The 20,543-nt window shown below is 44.5% G+C and overlaps 1 protein-coding gene and 1 long non-coding RNA gene across 3 annotated transcripts in view; one reads left to right on the top strand and one right to left on the bottom strand.

Moving 5' to 3' along the window:
* Positions 1-564: 564 nt before the first annotated feature.
* RGMB (repulsive guidance molecule BMP co-receptor b) overlaps positions 565-20,543 on the top strand; it is a 40,006-nt gene continuing 20,027 nt past the window's right edge. Inside the window, exons 1-4 of one of the 2 annotated variants that reach the window (XM_050794402.1) lie at positions 565-649; positions 2,829-2,904; positions 6,199-6,452; positions 12,173-12,681. In XM_050794402.1, coding sequence (XP_050650359.1) covers positions 2,900-2,904; positions 6,199-6,452; positions 12,173-12,681 — 768 coding nt within the window. In that variant the 5' untranslated portion in view covers positions 565-649; positions 2,829-2,899. Of the gene's footprint in view, positions 650-1,534; positions 1,862-2,828; positions 2,905-6,198; positions 6,453-12,172; positions 12,682-20,543 lie in introns of those variants that run through there. The other variant, XM_050794401.1, reaches the window with a different exon arrangement.
* LOC126957037 (uncharacterized) lies at positions 1,854-6,265 on the bottom strand. The gene is made up of 2 exons (XR_007726631.1): positions 5,549-6,265; positions 1,854-3,416 (listed from the first exon to the last, which is right to left on the bottom strand). It is a non-coding gene; the product is annotated as an uncharacterized LOC126957037 (long non-coding RNA).

Here is a 20,543-nt window from a genome sequence, read left to right as displayed (position 1 = left end):
TGTCTTTGTGTTGGTGGAAGGGAAAAGAAAAACACAAGAGACTAGCCTTTAGTTTCTAAATCAAAGCTGTGCTTTGCTGACTGCTGGAGTGGCTTTTCAAAAGCAAAACAAGTGGGGACATTAAAATTCCTTGCTTTTGTGAACCAGGAGCTGAGTTGGGTGTTTTTTCTTCTTCTTTTTAAATTCTCAGATGCAAAAGAGTATGTTTCAATGTGTCTTACATTTACCTTTAAACGATCTTAGTATTTTTTTTTTCAATTTGACTGTCACTTAGAAAAGATAAAGCAAGGTGAAAAAATACTAAGAAGGAACCTGCAGAGGTTTGGAGGAAGGGCGTTCATTGTCATCGCATTTAAGAAAGAGAAAAATATGTAAATTTTACTAATTATTGCCTCTTACACATCGTTTCTTGATAGTGACCCCAAGGTCCAAAGACGTTAAATCTGTTGCCTAAGACTCAGACCCAGAAAGTCAGAACTAGACCTTCCTCTGTGGATTCCCACTCGCCCTCTTTACACTGCCCTATGCTGCCTCTAGCGTTAGCCGGAGAAACTATAAGGAGGGGTTGGGGGAGGAGAAGGCAAAGAAAAGCTGGAGAGGGTCGTAGATTCTTGCCTAAGGAGGCAAGAAGTGACCTCCCTGAGTCAAGATACTTGAGCATTTGACTTGACTAAGAGAAGCAGCTCGCTAGTTCCAGGAGTTGAACGCGCCGATTAGCTGCCGCTGAGTATCTATAATTTTTTTGTTTGCTTGTTTGTTTTTCTACTTTGGAAGATCAATGTAAGGTAGAAAGTTAATCGCTTTCTTCTCGCCCTCCACGCCTTCCACGCTGACCGAAGCGACCGTCCTGCCTCGAACGTTTCGTGGGCTCATTCTTTGTAACACTTGCTCTGGGCCTTACGTGTCTCTTTAAACCCTCTCTCCCCTCTTTATTTCCAAATCTTTATCATTGACTTTCTTAAGCTGTAAAGACACACTGGCACCTTAGGTGGTCAGGGAAGATCGCTGGATTCCTTATTTCGGCGAAAGTCCAGAGGACCATTCCCGCCACTGTCCCCATTTTAGAAACACTTGGAAGACCCTTAAGGATCGTTTACGGAGAGAAAGGGGAGCATTCTGCTGCTGCCGGCGGGCAGCTAGAGAACGTGGCGGGGGGCAGCGCATCTGGCGCCTTGGCCGAGGCGCAGGGTGGGAACAGCCCGCACGCGTCCGCTGCCGCCCTGCCTGGCGACGAGTGGCAAAATCGCCCACCAGGAATCGGCTGGTGCCGCCGGTGGGCGAAGGCACGGCCGCCGGCCCGGAGGGCAGCGCGGAGGGTGGCGCTGGCGGCGTGAAAGGCGTCTTTGTGCAAGACTGAGTGTGGTGGGGGGAAGGCGAAGAGAGAACTGAGCCCGGACCTGGACGCGGGGGTCTAGGGCGCCCCTATGCCCCTAGCCGTCCGCTGTGCCGGAATGAGCCGGGTAGCGCCGGAAGGGGGCAGTGTGGCGACAGAGGAGTTGCCGGGAGGAGGGGGTTCTCTGTTCACCTCTATTTGAGGCTGGACTGGGGGAAAAGCTGCCTGGAGGAAGCTGCTGGGGTGCGGGGGACTGAGCGATTTGGCTCCCCGCCCTCTCCCCTAGGTGGCGGAGAAATCGGGCTAGCTGGAAGGGCGCAGCTCCTCTCCGAGAGCTCATTCCGGAATCGGAGAGCTGGGAGAGCGGCCCCCGAGGCGGAGCCTCCCTCCCGCCCGGAGTCCCGCTGCCCCCAACCTGGGGGAGAGGGGCGGGCGCCGCGCTGCCTTCCCTCCGCGCCTCGGCCGCGTGGCTTGCGGCTTATTTTCCCAGCTGGCAAGCGTCGGGCTGCAGACAAGGGAATGCCTGTGGTGAGTTGTTTATTTTGTTGAAGTTTGCGGTGGGCCCAGGGGACGTGGGGGGCGAGCGGCAGGCAGCGGCCGGGACTGTTTTGTTTAGGTCTCCATCCACCTGTGTGGTATAAATCTGCCAGCCTCAAGGCGGCGGGGGACCGGAGTGAGAAAGCGCTCCCAAAAGCCCCTTTTCGCCACTTACAGATATAGGACCACATTTGATTCTCCACGCCTGGAACCGGCTAGATCCTAATTTACTCTCACCCCGCCCTCCAGCCTCCCATCAACGCTTCCCGCACCGGCTGTGTGCAGGGCTGTCGCTCCGCAGAGCAAACAGCGCCCACGACCCAGGGACAGCTGGCCACCGAAATCCCTCCCCGGCTCTCTTCCCCGTTCCTTGAGGACAGGGGAGCTGAGGTTTTGATGTGAAGGGCGCCCATGAAATTCGTGGGAACTTGTTCTGGCGTCTTCTGGAGTGGAGTTCTTTCAGGGGTGTCGGGTCTGCCCGGGACTACAAAATGGGATCCTGGGTTGGCTGGAGTCTCCCAGACTAGGCTGGAGAGAGGTCGGCTGTTGGCTCGCGGGAGAGCCCAGAGGAACCCCTTGAGCTGATGGCAGTCAAGACCGGCGGCTGCGTTTGCCTGGAAGAAAAGCCTAAATACATTAGCGAGCCGGTAAAGCTTTTAAGGCCTTCTTGGGAACGAGTGGCTGGCTAATGAGAGGTTAATTTTGTTTCGAAGGGAAGGCTGCACTGGTTTCCTGAGATAAATGGACAGGAAGCGCATTACCTCCGCGCCCTGGCAAGCGGCTCCCAAATGCTTTTTGCACCTGCCGTTTTGAGCGGTGAGAGTAGCGGCGGAGCCCGCAGGGATTGCGGGGGCCCGTTGTCTACGAGCGGGTGATGAGCCCTTCGCAAGCCCCGGGCTGTCTCCCTCCGGGAGTGCATTGCTCACACCAAGCTCTGGGACTCTTCTCTCACACTCAGGTCCTGCGTGTTCCGAAGTTCGGGGGCCCCCTGATCCCGCTGAGCCCCCTCCAGGAGCGGAAGGGTTAAGAATGATGTAAGTACAGGGACTTGGTTTCTCAAGTCGCCCGCTTGGCCCTCTTCCAAGTTGTACTTTCCTTATTTTCTCTCCTTTCCTTTCCTTACTGTTCTAACGCTTGTTAATAAACTTTTACTCCTGCTATGAAAAAAAAAAATGATGTAAGTACAAACCACAGGCTGCTTGACGCTGAGCTGTCGGACTCTGAGCCATTTCAGCCGCTGCTTTGGGTACACAGTGGCCGGGGAGCAGCCGGGGAGCCCTTACTCTAGAATGGATTGCACAAATCGCAAACCTAGATGATCTGTTAAGCAGTCAGAGATTCTCCTGTTAGATTTCTGGAAATGGAGACATATTAACTGGAGAACAGTTAAAAACATCACGTATAGGTTCAGGAAATGAAACCGCATCTTGTTTAGAATCCATTAGTGTTTCTGACATGTGTTTTAATTCTGTGCACTTGCACATTCATACCGTGGTATCCTTTGCTGGATTCTCTGGATGTACTGTTCAGGTCTCCTCCTTCCTTCCTGAAAACAAAGAGGAAGGGAGAAAGAGTACCAGTGGCAAGAAACAGGGTGGATGTGTGAGTTGCACCACTCATCAGTCACTTCATGATTTTTTTCTGATTAAAACATAAAACTTTTATAAGTCACCGATTTTATGTTTGTTTTCTACCTCCCCGATTTTTCTTTGTAGAATCTAAAATCCTTTGTAACTTGCAGCTCACGGGGTCGAGGAGTGGCTGCGCTATAAGTGACTATTCACTACACTCTTGCTTGCCAAGCTGATTCCTGCTCTTGCGAACAGTACGAATTTACCCGCGAGTGTGTCAACTGACCTATGTCTTGAAAATAGGAACCACCTTGCGGTTTAATTGTGAAAATTAGCATTTTCCTTTAGCGGGTGAACACTTATGCAGCAATAGAAAGTGAATTGTTAGGCTTATAAATCTCGAGCTTGTCAAATTTTACAACAGAGGAGCAATAAAGCGCCTTAGAGATGAAGTTTTTCCTCTGAAGAACAGTTCGGTTTAACGACACCAGGGTATACAATGACTCGAGGACGCCCTCTATTGATAGGAAAATCTGGAGCACCCGTGTACTTAAGGAACAGGATATAGGGGGAGGGGAGTAAAAACATGATAAAGTCACGAGTGGAAAGACCCAAACCAAACAGAAATTATTGATCCTTAACTATTGAGTATATGTTTTGAAGTATGATCAATAAAGTGAAGTGTTTCTTGTATAGGGGTCGAATTAAATCTTGGATTAAGAGAAAAAAAATTTTAGTCCTTGTTAGCCAAATACTTTGAAAATCAGTATTTGATTACTTTTTTAAGATGCTTCTTAGTATGTCATGAACTGTACCTCATTAGTTATATGAAGTAATTGCAAGATAGTAAATTTTTGCTCTAATAATATTTAATCCACAGCATTATCTAAAAATGTCATATACCTTCCTCCCCAAAAGTCATTTCTCCAGGCAACTGTGAAGCTATTATTAAGCATATTATGGATATACACAGGCTTGGATTATATCGTGGGTAGTGAAAGGTGTGTTTACCCCATAAGTCATCATAGTATGTAATAAGTAACTAATGAAAAGTTACAGTAAAAACAGATAGGCATCCTTCGTTAGGGACATAGTGGTTTGGGCAATTCACAATGTGTCTATAATGAGTGAGCTGGTGAGACCGAAGGTTTGCCCCTCAATTATCTTAGTCCATTGATTAGCACATTTAAACATGTGTGGAATATCAGCATGTCCGTGGTTGATACGAAATTCCTAATTAGAGATTCTGAGTAATGTAGCGTGTAGAGTTGCCAACTACGATTTGGATGTTAGTGGATTTTAAATGGCGGTCCTGTGCTGTTTGGGGAAAGGCAAAGGCAAGGGCAGTATCAAGTGTCTCTCAGCCTTGAGGTCATTCTTGAGATTAGATACCACTTCACACCTACTGATAACAAATTGGAATCTATCACCAGTCTCATAACTGCTTTTCTGTCTCCACTTGGCAGCCTCTTTCTTTGCAGACAATTGGCTTTTTCCTCACTTTCGGACCTATCCAATCATAAAAGGAGGAAGTAAGCTGCCATTGAATTAATCTGTAGAAATTTGCGGAAAATTGAAATAATCTGTAGAAATCTGTGAAAAAGTCACTGAGCAACAACAAATCGTGGCATAATTACACTGCATAAAAACCCACCACTCTCATTAATTACACTGTAACCGAACGTTGAAGTTTGCCCACTCTTAGACCTCTCCTTGCCGCTTTCAGGAAGGGAAATGTCAAAGAAACTAGAACACCTGAGCCTCGCACAGCTGCCAGCGAATTCCGCCGGGAGTTCACGGGTACCTTCCCAGCCCATCCTATCTGCTCCGGACCGCGGGTGACATTCAGATTTCCAACACTGCCCCGAGCTTGCTTTACCAGACACCCGCAAACGGTTCGGAACGCTGTTCCGCAGATGTGATTGGCTAAAAGGGGACCTGCCGCGCGGCGCTCTGTAAAAGCGCCAGCTTCCTCCAAGGAAGTGGAGCTGAAGTTGGCCGGGCCAGGGCGGGGAAGGGTAATTAAATTTAAAAAAAAAAAAAAAAAAAACTTGGAGGGAAGATGAATCGGATCACATTAATTCAAGCAGAGGTCAAAGGCCGGTACCTTTGTAACGCCGGCGGGAGTGAGAGTTGCGGTCGCCCATTTCTATTGGGCGCAAGGAAACAGTAAATCGCGGAAGGTGGTAGAGGGGAGAGGAAAGGGAGTGCGAGGAAGGTTGCGGCAGAGGAGAGGACTTGCAGTCTCGATGGACACGGAACTCGAATTACACTGAGCAGGCGGGGGAGAGGGCCCTCTGCGTCCTGCGATTGGCAGGCTGAGTCGGGCGGACGTGCGGTCACAACCAATGGGGAGGAAGGGAGGGACGCGGCGGGGGATGATGGCGTCGCAGATTGGCGGGCACAGGGCGGGGCGGGACGGCAGTGCGGGACTGAGATTGATTGACCGCTGGAGCTGCCGCGCAGAGATATCCGGGCCGCCGGCGGCTGCCGCTAACTAGGGCTGGGCGAGCCGCTTGGAGGTCCACGCCCGCCGAGCCCACGCTGGCTGGGGCCGGGGTGCCGGCGCGCTCGGGACTCGTCTCAGCAGTCGCTCACGGTCTTTGTGTCTTCTCTTCCGCCCCTCTTTCCCTGCCCGCCGCCTCCGGCCGCCACGATGCCCTTGCGCCCCGTTGTTGCCGCCGCCGACTGGCTGCGCCCGCGGCGCGCTGCTTGCTGCGGCGGTGGTGGCGCCCCATCTGCTACACGGGCCTGAAGGAGGAAGAAGAGGAAGCGAGGCGCGCCCCCCGGCCCATGCCGCAGCCACGGGCCCAGACCCGCCACGGCGCCCGCCCCGCCGCCCTCGCCGGAGCCCACGAGACCTGCATGGACGGGCATGGGCTTGAGACCAGCACCTTCCAGCGCCGCCGCTGCTGCCGCCGAGGTTGAGCAGCGCCGCCGCCCCGGGCTCTGCCTGCCGCCGCTGGAGCTGCTACTGCTGCTGCTGCTCAGCCTCGAGCTGCTCCACGCAGGTAGGACGGGAGCGCGTGAGGGGAGCCAGCCCTGGGGCCGAGAGCTTTGTTCCCAAACAGCCCTGGGTCTCGAAGGCGCTCGCCCGGGCGGAAGGGTGGCGTGGCGCAACGAGAAAGGCCTCCCGAGCCCCTGACACGCACCTCTGCCGGGCTCCCGGCGACAGGAACGCAGCCACCCACCGGGCGGCCGCCAGGCGCAGAGACGAGCCCTTTCCCCACCCTCCCTGCCCTCGGCTCGGACCGCTGACAAATCTCCCCTCCGACAGCCGCTTATCAAACACTTAGCGGGCGGGGGCCGCGCGCCGGAGACAAATGTTCCGGATGCTTTATTGCTCTGCGCTGGTGTTTACTGAAAGTCAGGCTCGGATCAGGTTTCCGCCGCCGCAGCCTCCTCGGAGGGAGACCAGGAGCCTTGTGCTGTTTTTCTTGAGTTGGGGGTGGCGGCGAGGCGAAGGAAGCGCATCAGATGGAAAGATTTTCACCAGATTTTGCAAACCTGGAAGTTAATCTCGAAGTAACGTCAACTTTTTTGATTAGGGATTTCTTTCGTTTTGGCAAAAGCTGCTTTTAATTCAGCTATCAGTCTCCCGGGAAAAGCTCGTGCTCTGTGGCTAGCCGGGTGTCTTCGGGCTCCGTGAGGGGTTGACAGATAACCGTGCTGTCTTCTGGAGGTCGGCGCTTCCCCCGCGTCGAGGAATATGTTCCTAGGGAAGTAAGCCTGCAAATGAGCCTTCTACCATGTGATACCTATTTTTCTTTTAAAAAAATCGTTTCATGAAAATCCAGGACGCTCTTCACACTATTTTATTTTAGGAATTTGCCTAGACAACTTTTTTTAATGCTAAGGTTGAAAGAGGCATTATCTTTTAGTCTTGAGAACAAACAGAGCACTGGATAAGTTTCTTTTCCTTCGAGACCTTTTTGTCCTGTGTATATGGGACACTTCACAACGTTCTGGTCTGGAGAATCCTGAACTTCGATGCTACGCAACTGTGCAGAGTAATTTTTACTTATTTATTAAACCATACCCGCCATGCTAAAAATCAGGGAGGTCTTTTAAGTATTGGGGGGAAAGTGTGGCATCTGAGAAGACTTAATTTACTTTGCGTAGCTTTGCATTGTGATGTAATAGCTGCCTTTTAACACCGACAATTAGGGAAAAGACTGACGACTTAATAAAAAAGTGTAATAGAAAGTTTTAGAATGATTACGGCTTTCAATTAGTAACTTAAGAACCTTAGGAAATAGTGTCAATCTGCATGTAGTTACGTGGAACATTTTTCTTGATATGTTAAAAGATATATTCAGGAGTGTTTTGTGCGAAAAATATGTGTCCATAATACAAAAAGGTACGTTTCATGAAATGGAAATTGTGCTAGGTGGGACTCTGTCCCCCTTGGCTGCTTGGATATTGTTTCCCATAGTTGCCATAGGATCCTGTGACAGAATTGGAATGTGGTCCCTGAAGATTTCTTTGCTGGCCTTTGAAAGGCATAGTAAGTTGGCTTAAAGGTTTAGAAAAGTAGGGTGTCTTAGTTCAAGAATTTGGAATGTGAAGCTCTCAGTAGCTTCATGTGTCCTCATTTAAGTCACCATTAGATTCAACCCAACATAATGTGGTGAGTGATTTCTATGGACAACTTATTGGAGTGAAGCGATTAATCCTGTTAAAGAAAAGAACGCTGCTTTTGAGAGATTTCTTTGAAGAGTGGTGCTATTTAAATGCCCGGGTTGTTTCTCAGAGAAGGGAGCCTAGCAAGAGTGCCAGTGCTCTTTGCAGATGGATTATACTATATATTTTATGCCTGAATCCTTATCATCTGCCTCAGCACCCCATATGGCTCCACATTTCACTTAGTTCAGCTTCAGAATATCTCATTTCTTTTAGTATAAACTGGTGATTGTGCTGCAGATTCACACGTGTAGTCCTGGTGTTAAGCAAACTGTCTTGAATGGTGAGGTCTTTATGTCTGACTCATTAAAAAATGATTAAATGAAAGCTCTAGACCCACAAAGGCTTTAGCATATTCAGTAACTAGTATGAAAATACTGTCACACTGATCACAGATGATCTGACCCAAAAGTAGAGAAATCTGTAACTGCAGAGTTTTCATTCTGCCCTTGGGGAATGAAAAGAGTATGAAAGGAGTACCTTTAGTTTCATTTTTTTTTTAAGCAAATTTCTGCTATTCGTGAATGGAGATCCAATATGGGAGTTACTTGCTTACTCATACGCTTCATGGCCTTCTTGGCTACATCCTTGAGATTGTTTCTGTTCCGCATTGTCTTGGCATTTTGGCAGGAGGCTTACTTTACCGCCTGTAACAGGCAAAGTGTGCATTGTCGTTATAAATTCATGAAGCCTGGATATTTCTGGGTGTATGCTACAAATTAGTCATTATATAGGAGCCCACAGCGAAGCTGAAAATGCTGACCCAAATGCACTTTCTCTCTAGCCGTCTTCCCTCCCATCATCTCTGTAGCAAAAGGCTGTTGGAAGCCTTAGCCAAAGCAAAAGAACCCCAGGAGATCTGTTTGATTTGAGATTTGTTTAAGCAGTCAACACCTACCTGCTATGAAAAAGGAAAAGGTGTAGGCCGGCGCGGTGGCTCACGCCTGTAATCCCAGCACTTTGGGAGGCTGAGGCGAGCGGATCACCTGTGGTCGGAAGTTCAAGACCAGCCTGACCAACGTGGAGAAACCCTGTCTTTACTAAAAATACAAAATTAGCTGGGCGTGGGGGTGCATGCCTGTAATCCCAGCTACTTGGGAGGCTGAGGCAGGAGAATCACTTGAAACTGGGAGGTGGAGGTTGCAGTGAGCCGAGATCGCGCCACTGCTCTCCAGCCTGGGCAACAAGAGCAAGACTCCGTCTCAAAAAAAAAAGAAAAAAAAGAAAAGAAAAAGGGAAAGGTTCGGGGGGTTGCAAGGAAGGTATGAAAAGGGAGCTGGGAGGCCAGGCGCGGTGGCTCGAGCCTGTAATCCCAGCACTTTGGGAGGCCGAGATGGGCGGATCACGAGGTCAGGAGGTGGAGACCATCCTGGCTAACACGGTGAAACCCCGTCTCTACTAAAAAATACAAAAAACTAGCCGGGCGAGGTGGCGGGCGTCTGTGGTCCCAGCTACTCCGGAGGCTGAGGCAGGAGAATGGCGTAAACTGGGGAGGCGGAGCTTGCAGTGAGCCGAGATCGCGCCACTGCACTCCAGCCTGGGCGACAGAGCCAGACTCCGTCTCAAAAAAAAAAAAAAAAAAAAAAAAACAAAGAAAAGGGAGCTGGGAAACTAAATTGTACTTTTCTTTCCTTCTGAATGATTCCATCTGCATTTCCATACTGTTCTTACTTTTGATATTTTATGACTGTTTAAAATAATTATAAAGAAACGCATGCTCGGATAGATTTTATAGACCATAAAAAGAACAAATAGGCACTGCAAGTTTAGCGGTAAGTTCTTGTGCTGTCATTTATCTGTAGTCTTAAGAGCTCCTCATCACTGAGATGTTGGCCCCGTGTTTATTTTCTTGCTTTCTGTGTATCTGATTTTAAAAGAAAAAAAAATACAGTGGCTACTTAAGTCTTTTTTTTTTAGCCATCAAGTACTGTCATTAGAGTTAGGAAATAAGAGGAGACATGATCTGTGATGGAAGAACAAGTTTTGAGGGAAAGCACCACCTCCTGGCTTAATAATGCTAGCTGTTTTATGAATCTGCTAGAACAAGCCTTTTAATATCGCTTTGCCTTGGTTTTTCCATATGCAAAATGGCTTTAACCCTTTTGGGATTAATTAGTTAATTTCTGTTTCAGTTTGATTTGGGTTCTAGTGAAAAATAGCCAAAAATTATTTGATCTGCTTTGGAAAAAGAAATTCTGTAAATACCGGGAGCTACTTTTGTCAGCTTTGGAATGAGCAAACATAGATTCCACACAAAGATGTTTTTGTAAATTTTTTTTTTAAAGTATGATTTGATGATTGCTGTAAATCCATAGCTCCAACATATTAAAATGTTTTAATCTTTGACTCAGGTTAAAGTGAATACCAAGCCTTAACTACATAGTATTTGCCCTTTTGACCCAAATGCACTTTCTCTCTAGCCCTTTTCCGTCCCATCCTCTCTGTAGCAAAAGGCTGTTGGAAGCCTTAGCCAAAGCAAAAGAACCCAAGATTTGAAATTTAAAATTTAAAATTTAGAATTTTTCAAATTTAAAAATGGTGACAGAGTTGTCTTCAGAAGTTGTCTCCTCCCACCTATTTATCCCAGCTAAAGCCAGAAACAGATTACAAGCTACGAAATTCAGATTTAAGAGCAGTTTACTAGTGAAAATGTTAAAATAGCTTTCTAAGACAATATTAGACTTAATTTTAAGTCTTTATCAGATGGAGTTCCCTAAATCTTGATATCATCCTAAAGTTCATTGCATCCACATCTTGAAATAATTATATATTTAATAATAATCTACTGGCCCTGAATTTTTTCCCACATCCAGAGTATAAATTAGAAGATATTTACTGTCTGGAAAAGATGACAAATTTCGTCTTAGAAGAGCTTCCTCGTTTCTCAGATGGAGGACCCTCACACTTAAAGAGATTAACAGACGTCTCCATAGTTTAAAGACCTATAAAGATTTTATGTAACACAAATGTGTGTTACAGTTCATTTATATAAAGTTTGCAGTTGATGAGAAAGAATAGTGTCTCTTTTCATTAAGTCTGTTGTTTCCATTTTATGGAACAGAATATTAAATTTTTGGGGGGCACAAAACTGACCTAGTATTGGTAGTTCTTCTGCTTTTTGTGCTTTAGAAGATTTTATAAATTTTTGTTCGAGAAACTAGTGGTAAAAAGCATCATTTGGAAATTGATTTTTTTTAAACTAATAGGGCAGTAATACTTTGGTTTTTCATAATGTTTATATGAATTGTTTTTATTTAGTGTGCTTTTACTTGTGATCTGCTTGGGAGCTAGAATCCTAGGATAGTGGAGATAGATGGTAAGGAAAAAGCAAATATATAGCTTGGTCAAGTTAATCTTGTGGTTTTTTTTTTTTTCTTAGAGCATTTACATTTTGTAGAAATTAGAAAATTGTGTCAGTTTATTTAAGTTCCTTGGTAAATGTGCCTCAGGAGAAGTAGAATGACAGTACCTGGATTTTTGTTTGTTTTGTTTTGTTTTCTTATTCTGTAGCCATACAGGTAAATGAAGTAAAGGTGTTTTAACTAATCATACTACCATTTAGGATTTTACACCTTCCTGAGGTGGGAAGGTTTTAACCATTTTTGTGCCTAGTGCTGCTTTTCCAGTGCTTTCTGAAGGATGTTATGCAATTTTGGAAAACCAAAACAATGTTCATGTTTTTGGCGTAACCTTAGAGTAGAGGAATCTTTTTCAAAACCTATAAACAAATAGCAACATTGATAAAATATTTTATTTACTATTCCCTTGTAATCTCAACCTGTGATCACTGGACTAGACTCATGTTCGTTCACAGTGGCTCATGCATTAAAGTTTTAAGTTAACTAATTGCATGCAGTTTTTCTTCCAGTGGCTTAATTTGAGGAAGACACAGGAACACAATGAAACCCTATTTCTGAAGGTTTCTTAAAACAGGAGTACAGTATATAAAATAGAACAAACAGTTCCCAAATAACAATGCCATTTTCTCATGTAGCCCAGGAAGTTAAGAAGAGTTTACAAATGTTTGGTCTTATCTTCTTTCCCATAGGTGACTGCCAACAGCCAGCCCAATGTCGAATCCAGAAATGTACCACGGACTTTGTGTCCCTGACTTCTCACCTGAACTCTGCCATTGACGGCTTTGACTCTGAGTTTTGCAAGGCCTTGCGTGCCTATGCTGGCTGCACCCAGCGAACTTCAAAAGCCTGCCGTGGCAACCTGGTATACCATTCTGCTGTGTTGGGTATCAGTGACCTCATGAGCCAGAGGAATTGTTCCAAGGATGGACCCACATCCTCTACCAACCCCGAAGTGACCCATGATCCTTGCAACTATCACAGCCACGCTGGAGCCAGGGAACACAGGAGAGGGGACCAGAACCCTCCCAATTACCTTTTTTGTGGCTTGTTTGGAGATCCTCACCTCAGAACTTTCAAGGATCACTTCCAAACATGCAAAGTGGAAGGGGCCTGGCCACTCATAGATAATAATTATCTTTCAGTTCAAGTGACAAACGTGCCTGTGGTCCCTGGATCCAGTGCTACTGCTACAAATAAGGCAAGTATACTTTCTTTTTTCCCTCTCCCTACTCAACTTGCAGATGTTTGATTCTTCAGATAACTTTTGAAATGTGCCAAAAAGGGCCTAGTTTGAAAGGAACTTCTTTTTGGAAAGCAATTAACAGTTGATAAAGGGTTAAATAAAAATTACTTAGTAAGGAATTTCTCATTGGAATGTAAACGTGGTTCTAATTTTAAATAGACAGTGATATGAAGAATAAAAAGTAAACAGTGAAATCGAGTTCTCCAGGGAAAAGACAGGCCTGTTTAATAAAAAAAGGATGCTTTTTTCAGTGATGTCTTTTTTTGAGTGCATATATGTATGACTCTTGAAGAAATCCAAGTTCAGATTTATCAGATGATTGACGTGGGTGTTCTGAATAAAGAAAGCTGTGAGGCCTGAGGCAGTGACCTATCAGAAAACATATTTTATTGGAGATTTGGAAGGTATAGTAAAACATAATGGCAGTAAGCCAACTTCTCAGTGGTAAACCCAATGTGGTGTTTTAGTTACTAACTTCTTGATGACCAAGAAGGTTAATAAGTGGATATTGCAGAGCAGCAATGTGTAACCTCTGTGTAATCTCAGGGCCTCAGGTTAACAGTTTCAGTCAGAAGCTAAGAGAAACACTGACAAAATTTAGCTTACCATGACTAGCTGCCGGTTTCTGTAGTCTGTGTTCATTTGTTTTAAAGAAACTACTACTGTACAGAGATCTTTGAAACCGACTTCAAGGCACCAGTGTTTAGTGCAACCAGGTAGAGAGGACCTATGAACTGGGTTTCTAATTGACAGTCAGTGTTAATCCAACCATTAGTAAGTAAAGTGAAAAGAGTTTTCCGCTAAAATAGTGTCCCAACTAACCACCTCCTTCCCTGTCTTTTCCAACCACAAAACCACACGCATAGATCATCTCATCTTGCTTTATTTCCTGCATTTATTGTATCTATTCAAAAACATTGATTTAGATTTTTTTAATGTAATTGACAAGACGCAGGCTTTTGAAATACTTAAGACTGTTCTCTTGATTCCAGGACACCCTCCCCTGCGTCTAAACATGTGTGGCATACTTTTTAAATGAATTAGAGTTATTTTACTTGGCATTTTGTGGAGGGAATTTTACAACACCTCGGGAGATATCTGGAGACACCCTGGGGTGTCACAAATTTAAGACTAGAAGTCATTTCCCTAAACAAAGACGACTGTTACACTGGTCTAGAAATCTTAGGGGAGCTCCAAAATGTTTATACTTCAACTCTCAGTAAAAGCTCAAGCTTCTATTTTGCCTTACCAAATTCCATATCTCAAAGTTTTCTCCCTCTGGTTTTGTATGTATGCAAATCATTTTTTCTGTAAATATCTCAGAATATGTATTTGCTATGTTTTATATAGAGTTATAGAATTACGAAGTTATAAGAGAAACCGTGGCCCCAAATCCATCATTACTGCAGAGTCATATGGCACATGAAAGCTAGGAATAGTCTTTGGGTAACTGAAAGAAGGCAGTCCATTGAGAATGGAAAAAGTCATCAATTGTGCAAATAATTGAGGACTTGGCAGAGTAACCTTCAAACAAAACTATAGAGATTAATCAGAGCTTGTACATGGGGAAATACTGGTTCTCGTCACAAGAACCAGTATTCAAATTTTATTCTCCATGTCTTCCATCCACTCATGTCACTTCTGTTTGTTATTCAGTCTTTCAGAATTCTCTTGTTACTGATTATGGTGAAAATATGTGGGGGATAACCTTATGAAAATTGCTATTATATAAATGGAACAGTTTACACTGAAGTATTTAAGATCATTTTATTTCAGTTGAATTAGTTGTAATTTTTAGCAAATAAATAAAAAGGACAATCTTGTTTTCTCCCTCAGTTTGGAATAAGGATCAAAGGTTTTACCCATTCAAAAAAAGTTGGAGAAAGTGGTCCTCTGACATAAATTCAAGTAGATGATGGGAATGCTTGGTCTTTAATTGCACTATTGGAAAGTATTTTCCCACATCTGGTGACCATGCTGTTTAGCAGCAAGCTATTCTGTAGCTTCATTTCACGACCTCTAGGAGTTGTTGGGTTTGGTTCCCCACCCCCCTTCTCTTTGTAACTCTCTCCAAAGCACCATAAGCATCTGGAAGGTTGCTCTTGAAGACCTGTCTCAATACTAGTATGACGTGTGCTGGTGAAACCAAAGAAAGTCCTAGAATCTTGCAGTATGATTTCCTTTTACCCACATAGGACCAAAATAAAACCTTAAGCACAAAAAAGTGGTGGTAATAAAAATAAAAACAATAGGAGGCACAAAGTGCTTATAAAATAAGTTCTAAACAAGATCTGAAATTTTCTCTTAATGTCTACCACAATACTTTCTTTGAAAAATCTTTTGAAAAATTATTTCATGGGAATCTCAGCTTTACTGAGAATTTAAGCAAGTGCATAGACCAGTTGTTGGGTAACCTAGTACTGTGCCTTGTAGATACCAGATCATCCTTGTGTGGTCAAGCGTTTTTAATAACCCACACGCGCAGTGCCACTAGATTGAAAGACTGATGATGTCGTTGACTAGCTAGCCAGCTGTGATACTGAAATTTTTGTAAACATCCATTCATTTCGCTCCCTTTAGCACTGCACTGAAGCACTAGACCCTAGGATATTTTGCTCAGTGAGGCTATTAAGACAGCTCCTCAGTCCTGGGTACCTGGCCTCTTAAGCAAGCCATCTTCAAGCCCAACTTTGTGAGCTCTGCCTATTCCTAAGTACCCCCCTTTTCCTTATCACAAAAAAGACAAAGTGGGGGGAAAATCTAAACACCATAAAATAAAATGAAGTCATCCGGGGTCATATATTAGCTAAACCTTTTCTTTTTTTCTACATGGCAAGCAATGAGTTCAAGGCAGACAGGCTTGTGGTGCTTAATGATGTTGCCTCATCTCCCCTGGTCTACTGTTTTCTTCCCCACCATGGCCCTCTCCTCCCCTTCCTTGGGAGAGGTAGGCTTGTTTTCCCGTCGGTCGTGGTGTGCACAGGTATGCCTTCTCAAGGCCTCTGTGTTTTTAGTTTTGCCCTCTGCCTGCCTCCCTGTCTTTGGAGGAGCCTGTGCCAGTTGGCTACCTTGCCAGGTAGATGTGTTTCTGAAGGGGAAGCCAGGGCTGGTTTTTCATCTCTCCACCCCGGGGGCTGCAGGGGTGTCTGGCACACACACATACCTCGGCTGACATCCACATCAGCTCTGGGCCATCTTCCCCACCTTTGGCTGTGAGAGGCGGCTACAGGCATGCAGGCACTCAGAAAGAGGTGAGAGGGACAGGCTCTGAACTGGCAGAATTAGCTACACTGAGAAGAAAGGCAGGTTTTGTTTTGTAGGAGGAAGTAGCCCACCCTTCACAGGCTCCAGAGAGGGCACATGTCAGCAGTTGTCTTGTACCTCACACACACAAGAGAAACCAGATCATCTGTTTGTGAGGATGCTTGACTTTTTCCATGTTATTTTTGCCAGCCTCTCAGTCTCAACTCGTTTCATTCATTCTATGGATCTTTGTATTTCTGTTTAAGTGGGTTCAATAAGAATCTGTATATGCCATGATCACAGAAGGTGATTGGGGAATACATTTTTTTATGAAAGATTCTGCTTTTGCAAATGTATTCCCAATAGCATATATTAAAATTGGCAGTGTCCAGGGAATTCAAAATTACTCCTTTTTCAAAAACAATTCAGAAATCATTTATTATTAAGTTGCATACCTAAACAAATAATGGAAATGTTTTTAGTAATTATTTTTGTGCAAGTAGTTTGAATTCCTTCACTTTATTTTTCCTTTTGTTTTAATGTGATTGTATCCTTTTTCACCACTCTTGCTTTCTTACGCTATCCTTCTACCTCAATAACACAAAATGAAGAGCAGGAGTGAGACTGGGGATGACAACAGGTCCTATTGCAGATCTTCTACTACACATTTTACTGTGCCTCACTCTTGAGTAGAGAAGGTGGTTTACCTTAAGGCATTTGAATTTGGGAAAGGACTGTGCTCATTATACTTGACCAACCCAGATGACCATTGGCCAGATGGGCAGATGCTCTGAGGTGCCTGTCTTGTATGTTTTTGGAGCTGCCAAGGGCCACCAGCTCCTGGCAATCCTATGGGCAGCACTCACCACCTGTCCAAAGCATGGTAGCATACCCTGCCCATCATGTATTATGGATATAGTCTAAATTCCATACTTACCCTGAATTTCAAATTCTGCAGCTACTTTCTTGGGAGTTCTTGAAAATTTCCACTGGTTGAAGATACTAGAGATGTAGAAAGACTTAGTTTGGTTTGCTGTTGGTTAATGTCTTCTTCAAACTATAACCTGCAGTTTTCCATTGTAAGAAACACCATTGCCTTGTAGGCTGCTAGAGCATGAGGTAGGTCTACTGCTTTCTGGTGCCCCTTAGCATGTAGTTATTGTTCGGCAACAGCATGTGGGCATGTAAACCAGTGTTCTGGGTCATTCTTTGTTGGTTACAAAATCAGAACCAGACATGCCTGCATTGCAACAGCTTTCAGCTGTCATTTTAAGTATATCTCTGCATAAGGTTTGGAAATCTGTCCTCTGTTGACCCCAGACCTAGTACATTTATTGTACCTAAGTTTTTGCAGCCCATTATGTTTTTAGCATCTTTATGGAAACCATGTGAGCTACATAGTGTCTATCATTATTTTTCTAGACTAAGGGATATGGTTCTTCCATTGATAGGTCTGTGTTTGAATGCAAGACACTATTCTTGCACGCAGTGTTATAAAGAGGGGGACACATAGTATTTTTGGGGGAAAAATAGACCATTTTCCCTCCACAAAGAAACTACAACTCTCTTGGTGATACGTTGTAACTAATCCTTATAGTCTAAGATTGCTCTTTATTTTGGTTGTGATTATATTGCTGCATTGGTCATTCTTGCCATCTTTTGGAGATTTGCTCCTTATTGTGACCCGCCTTGCTTTATGAAGATGCTAAGAAGTTCTGACTGGTTGAGGCATATTGGGAACAGATGGGAAAGGGTTTTGCAGTTACAGCTCCCTGCTTAATGTAATTCTTTCCCTGATAATCATTCTCTGATAAATGTGTGGTTAATTTGGTGCTGCATTTGAAAGAGAAGGTACTAAAGGGTCCACTGTGGGCGATGTAGAGGTGAATGTAGCCTTTGCCTCAATCTAAGCACATAACTAAAATTTACAGCAGTCGGTGGGAAAGCGTGGGGTTTGTGTATAAACCTAGCGTTTTCAGGGTTTCTTTGTGGAACACTGGTGAACCACATTGACAAGCTGGTTCCAATTGATGTTATTCATTTAGCGAGTTGGCAGGGGTGTCAAGAAGGGCCAGAAGAGTGGGCTGCTACAAAGGCCCGTCCCATGCTAACACCTCTCCTTGCCAAATCATTGTCTTTACTCCTGGGATTTGGCACAGTCTCTTTCCACCTCCCACGGTAAGAATGCCCACCTGCATCTGTATTTCCTCGTCTGCATGCAAGCTAGCACGGCCTAGAACCCTGGCTCCCACTTTTGAAAGGCTGCTGATCTTTGATGTTATACCAAAAGCTTTCTAGAATTTGACCATCACAGTCGCCAGTTCTTAATTAAATTCATTTTCCAGAGCCTCATCTCATCTTTAAAATTCTCATAAAAGCATATATTCGCTATTTTTACTCTCCGTGAATTTTTTTTTATTGTAGAAACAATATTGAAACATGAAAAGGCAGGTTTTCAGAAGAGCAGAAATCAGCTGTAGTTCCACGTGGCAGTCTTCTTATTTGTCCTTTTCTGTTTACCACGCAGCTCTTGTGCATACTGGATTATAAGGTCTTAGGCCCAGGAAGTACTCAACTTTGCTTTATATCATTTCAGGAAGTTGCCTGGAGGTGAAAAGGTTTCCAAGTGGATGTGGGGAAAGGAAGCAGAGAAAAGTGGGGAAATTACTAGTTGTGTAATGAACCTATAAGTCTGAAAAATCATTTTGTAAGATAAATGAGCTACCTGTTTATTGTTTATGCTATACTTTTCAAACAAGCTATGCCTTTATTTCATTCATACACATTAAAAATTCTGGGTAATGAGTCTTTTACCATCTTTCTAATCTCCCTGACTGTGCCACTCCCTCTGTCCCAGATGTGGTTTGGAAGGAAAAAGAAACCTTCAGAACTCCCCCGTTTGTAAGTGAAATTAACCCAGTGCCTACCCCTGTGTGAGCCAGTCAAGATTCCATGAGGGTGCTATGGGGCTCTACTGCTTTAAAACAAATCCACACTCTTCCATAGTTTCAACCAGAGGCATGAGGCCAAGTCTGATACACAGCTGAGAGTTAGAACTTGTTTTTCTGTCACATTTCCAAATGTCTCTTTGCCTGGTTAAATTTTCTTTGAGTCAACATTTTGAGGGGAGAGGGTGAGAAGGAAACATTGGGCGATTGGTCCTTTTTTTGTTGGCTTCAATTAATGCTAACCAGTTTCTGCTCGTGTGGAATGTGGCATGTGAAAAGTTACCTACAGTGTTGAACAATGAAAACTGCTACCTTACCCATTTTGTTTTTGTTTTGACTGCAGTAGAACTTGCTCTTCCACTGTTTTGAATTTTGTGTTCTTGTGGGTGGGGTAACTTAAGGACTTTTCATACTGACAAGGAAGCTGGCCAACTTGTCAGTAAGTGATAACTTAAAAGAAAAGCTAACATACATCTAAGTTACAGACTTGAACTGGACAGCCTTGCAGTGAAATCACAGTGCTACTGGGTCTAGAAAGAAGTTTAGGTGAAACTGGTTCTATGGAAAGAGGAGTTTTTTTATGCCCCAGTTAACTGGTTATTTTAAGAGTTGGAGCCAGAAGAACATGGGTTCTTTCCTTTTGGGACATAGCACGTATACTGTGGATAGGATGATATGACACCTTCTAAAACTCACTTCTCATCTGCTCTGCGTGTGCTCCTGAAATGGGGGTCAGTTTCCATTTAAGACGTGTGTGTGCATGCATAGATGTACGTGCATGTGCTTTTACGTGGTATTGAGGTCTTCCACTCTCCCTACCCAAGGAAAATGCAGACATAAAGATACTGTTTTGTAGGATTTCAGTTAACTGACTTCTTGAAATGCATGGGGACCACTTCTAACCACCTCATTCCTGAGTTCTCATGGGCCCTTTTTTTTTTTTTTTTAAGCCCTCGTGACTTAAAATTGAACCTACAAGTGACAGAAAGTGAGTGTATTGTGAAGACCTTCAAGCCCTTTTGCTTTTTTTGCTCACCTCCCAAAGCTGAAAAATGATCAAAGAGGCTGTGGTTTTCTAATCCCATCGGTTTGGAGAGCAGCTGTGCTGAACCTAGGCCCAGAGTAGGGCCTCGGGTCTGTAGTTCTGCAGCTTCTCTCCACCAGGAGGGGGAATGCCTGAAGGCAAGACCTGCTAGGACAGATTCGGCTGAGAGTTACTGCCACCAACCCTGGCTCTCACCGTTCAAAATATTTTTAGCCTCTAGTCTTAAGCAAGGTGGCATCCTGGGCCTGTAATACTCTCCATACAGGCCTGACTTCATATCTGGGCGCATAGTGAGTTCCTACACTTGCTGGCCTCCTCACCATGCAGAGTCCGAACACAACAGACAAGCTAAGGGAGAGGCTCCATTTGGAGTTTTTGGAATGGCCAAGATTTCCAGGACAAAGGCCTTTCCTCATGCTCACCCTAGCATTGCTCTGGTCTGTACAAGGAAGTTGGCCAATTTGCCTATCTCTGCACCTATTTATGCTTCCAGCCTTCATTGTCTTAATTGTACAGAAGTTACTCTTGGGAAGCCAGCATTTTTGTGCCTGTTCCTTTTATGTGTTTTCCGGGGCCAGCTT

The sequence above is a fragment of the Macaca thibetana genome, chromosome 6 (assembly GCF_024542745.1).
Source record: "Macaca thibetana thibetana isolate TM-01 chromosome 6, ASM2454274v1, whole genome shotgun sequence".
NCBI classification, from domain to species: Eukaryota; Metazoa; Chordata; class Mammalia; order Primates; family Cercopithecidae; genus Macaca; species Macaca thibetana.
The sequence above is the reverse complement of the archived record's forward strand: the minus strand, read 5'-3'. Positions and strand labels throughout refer to the sequence as shown.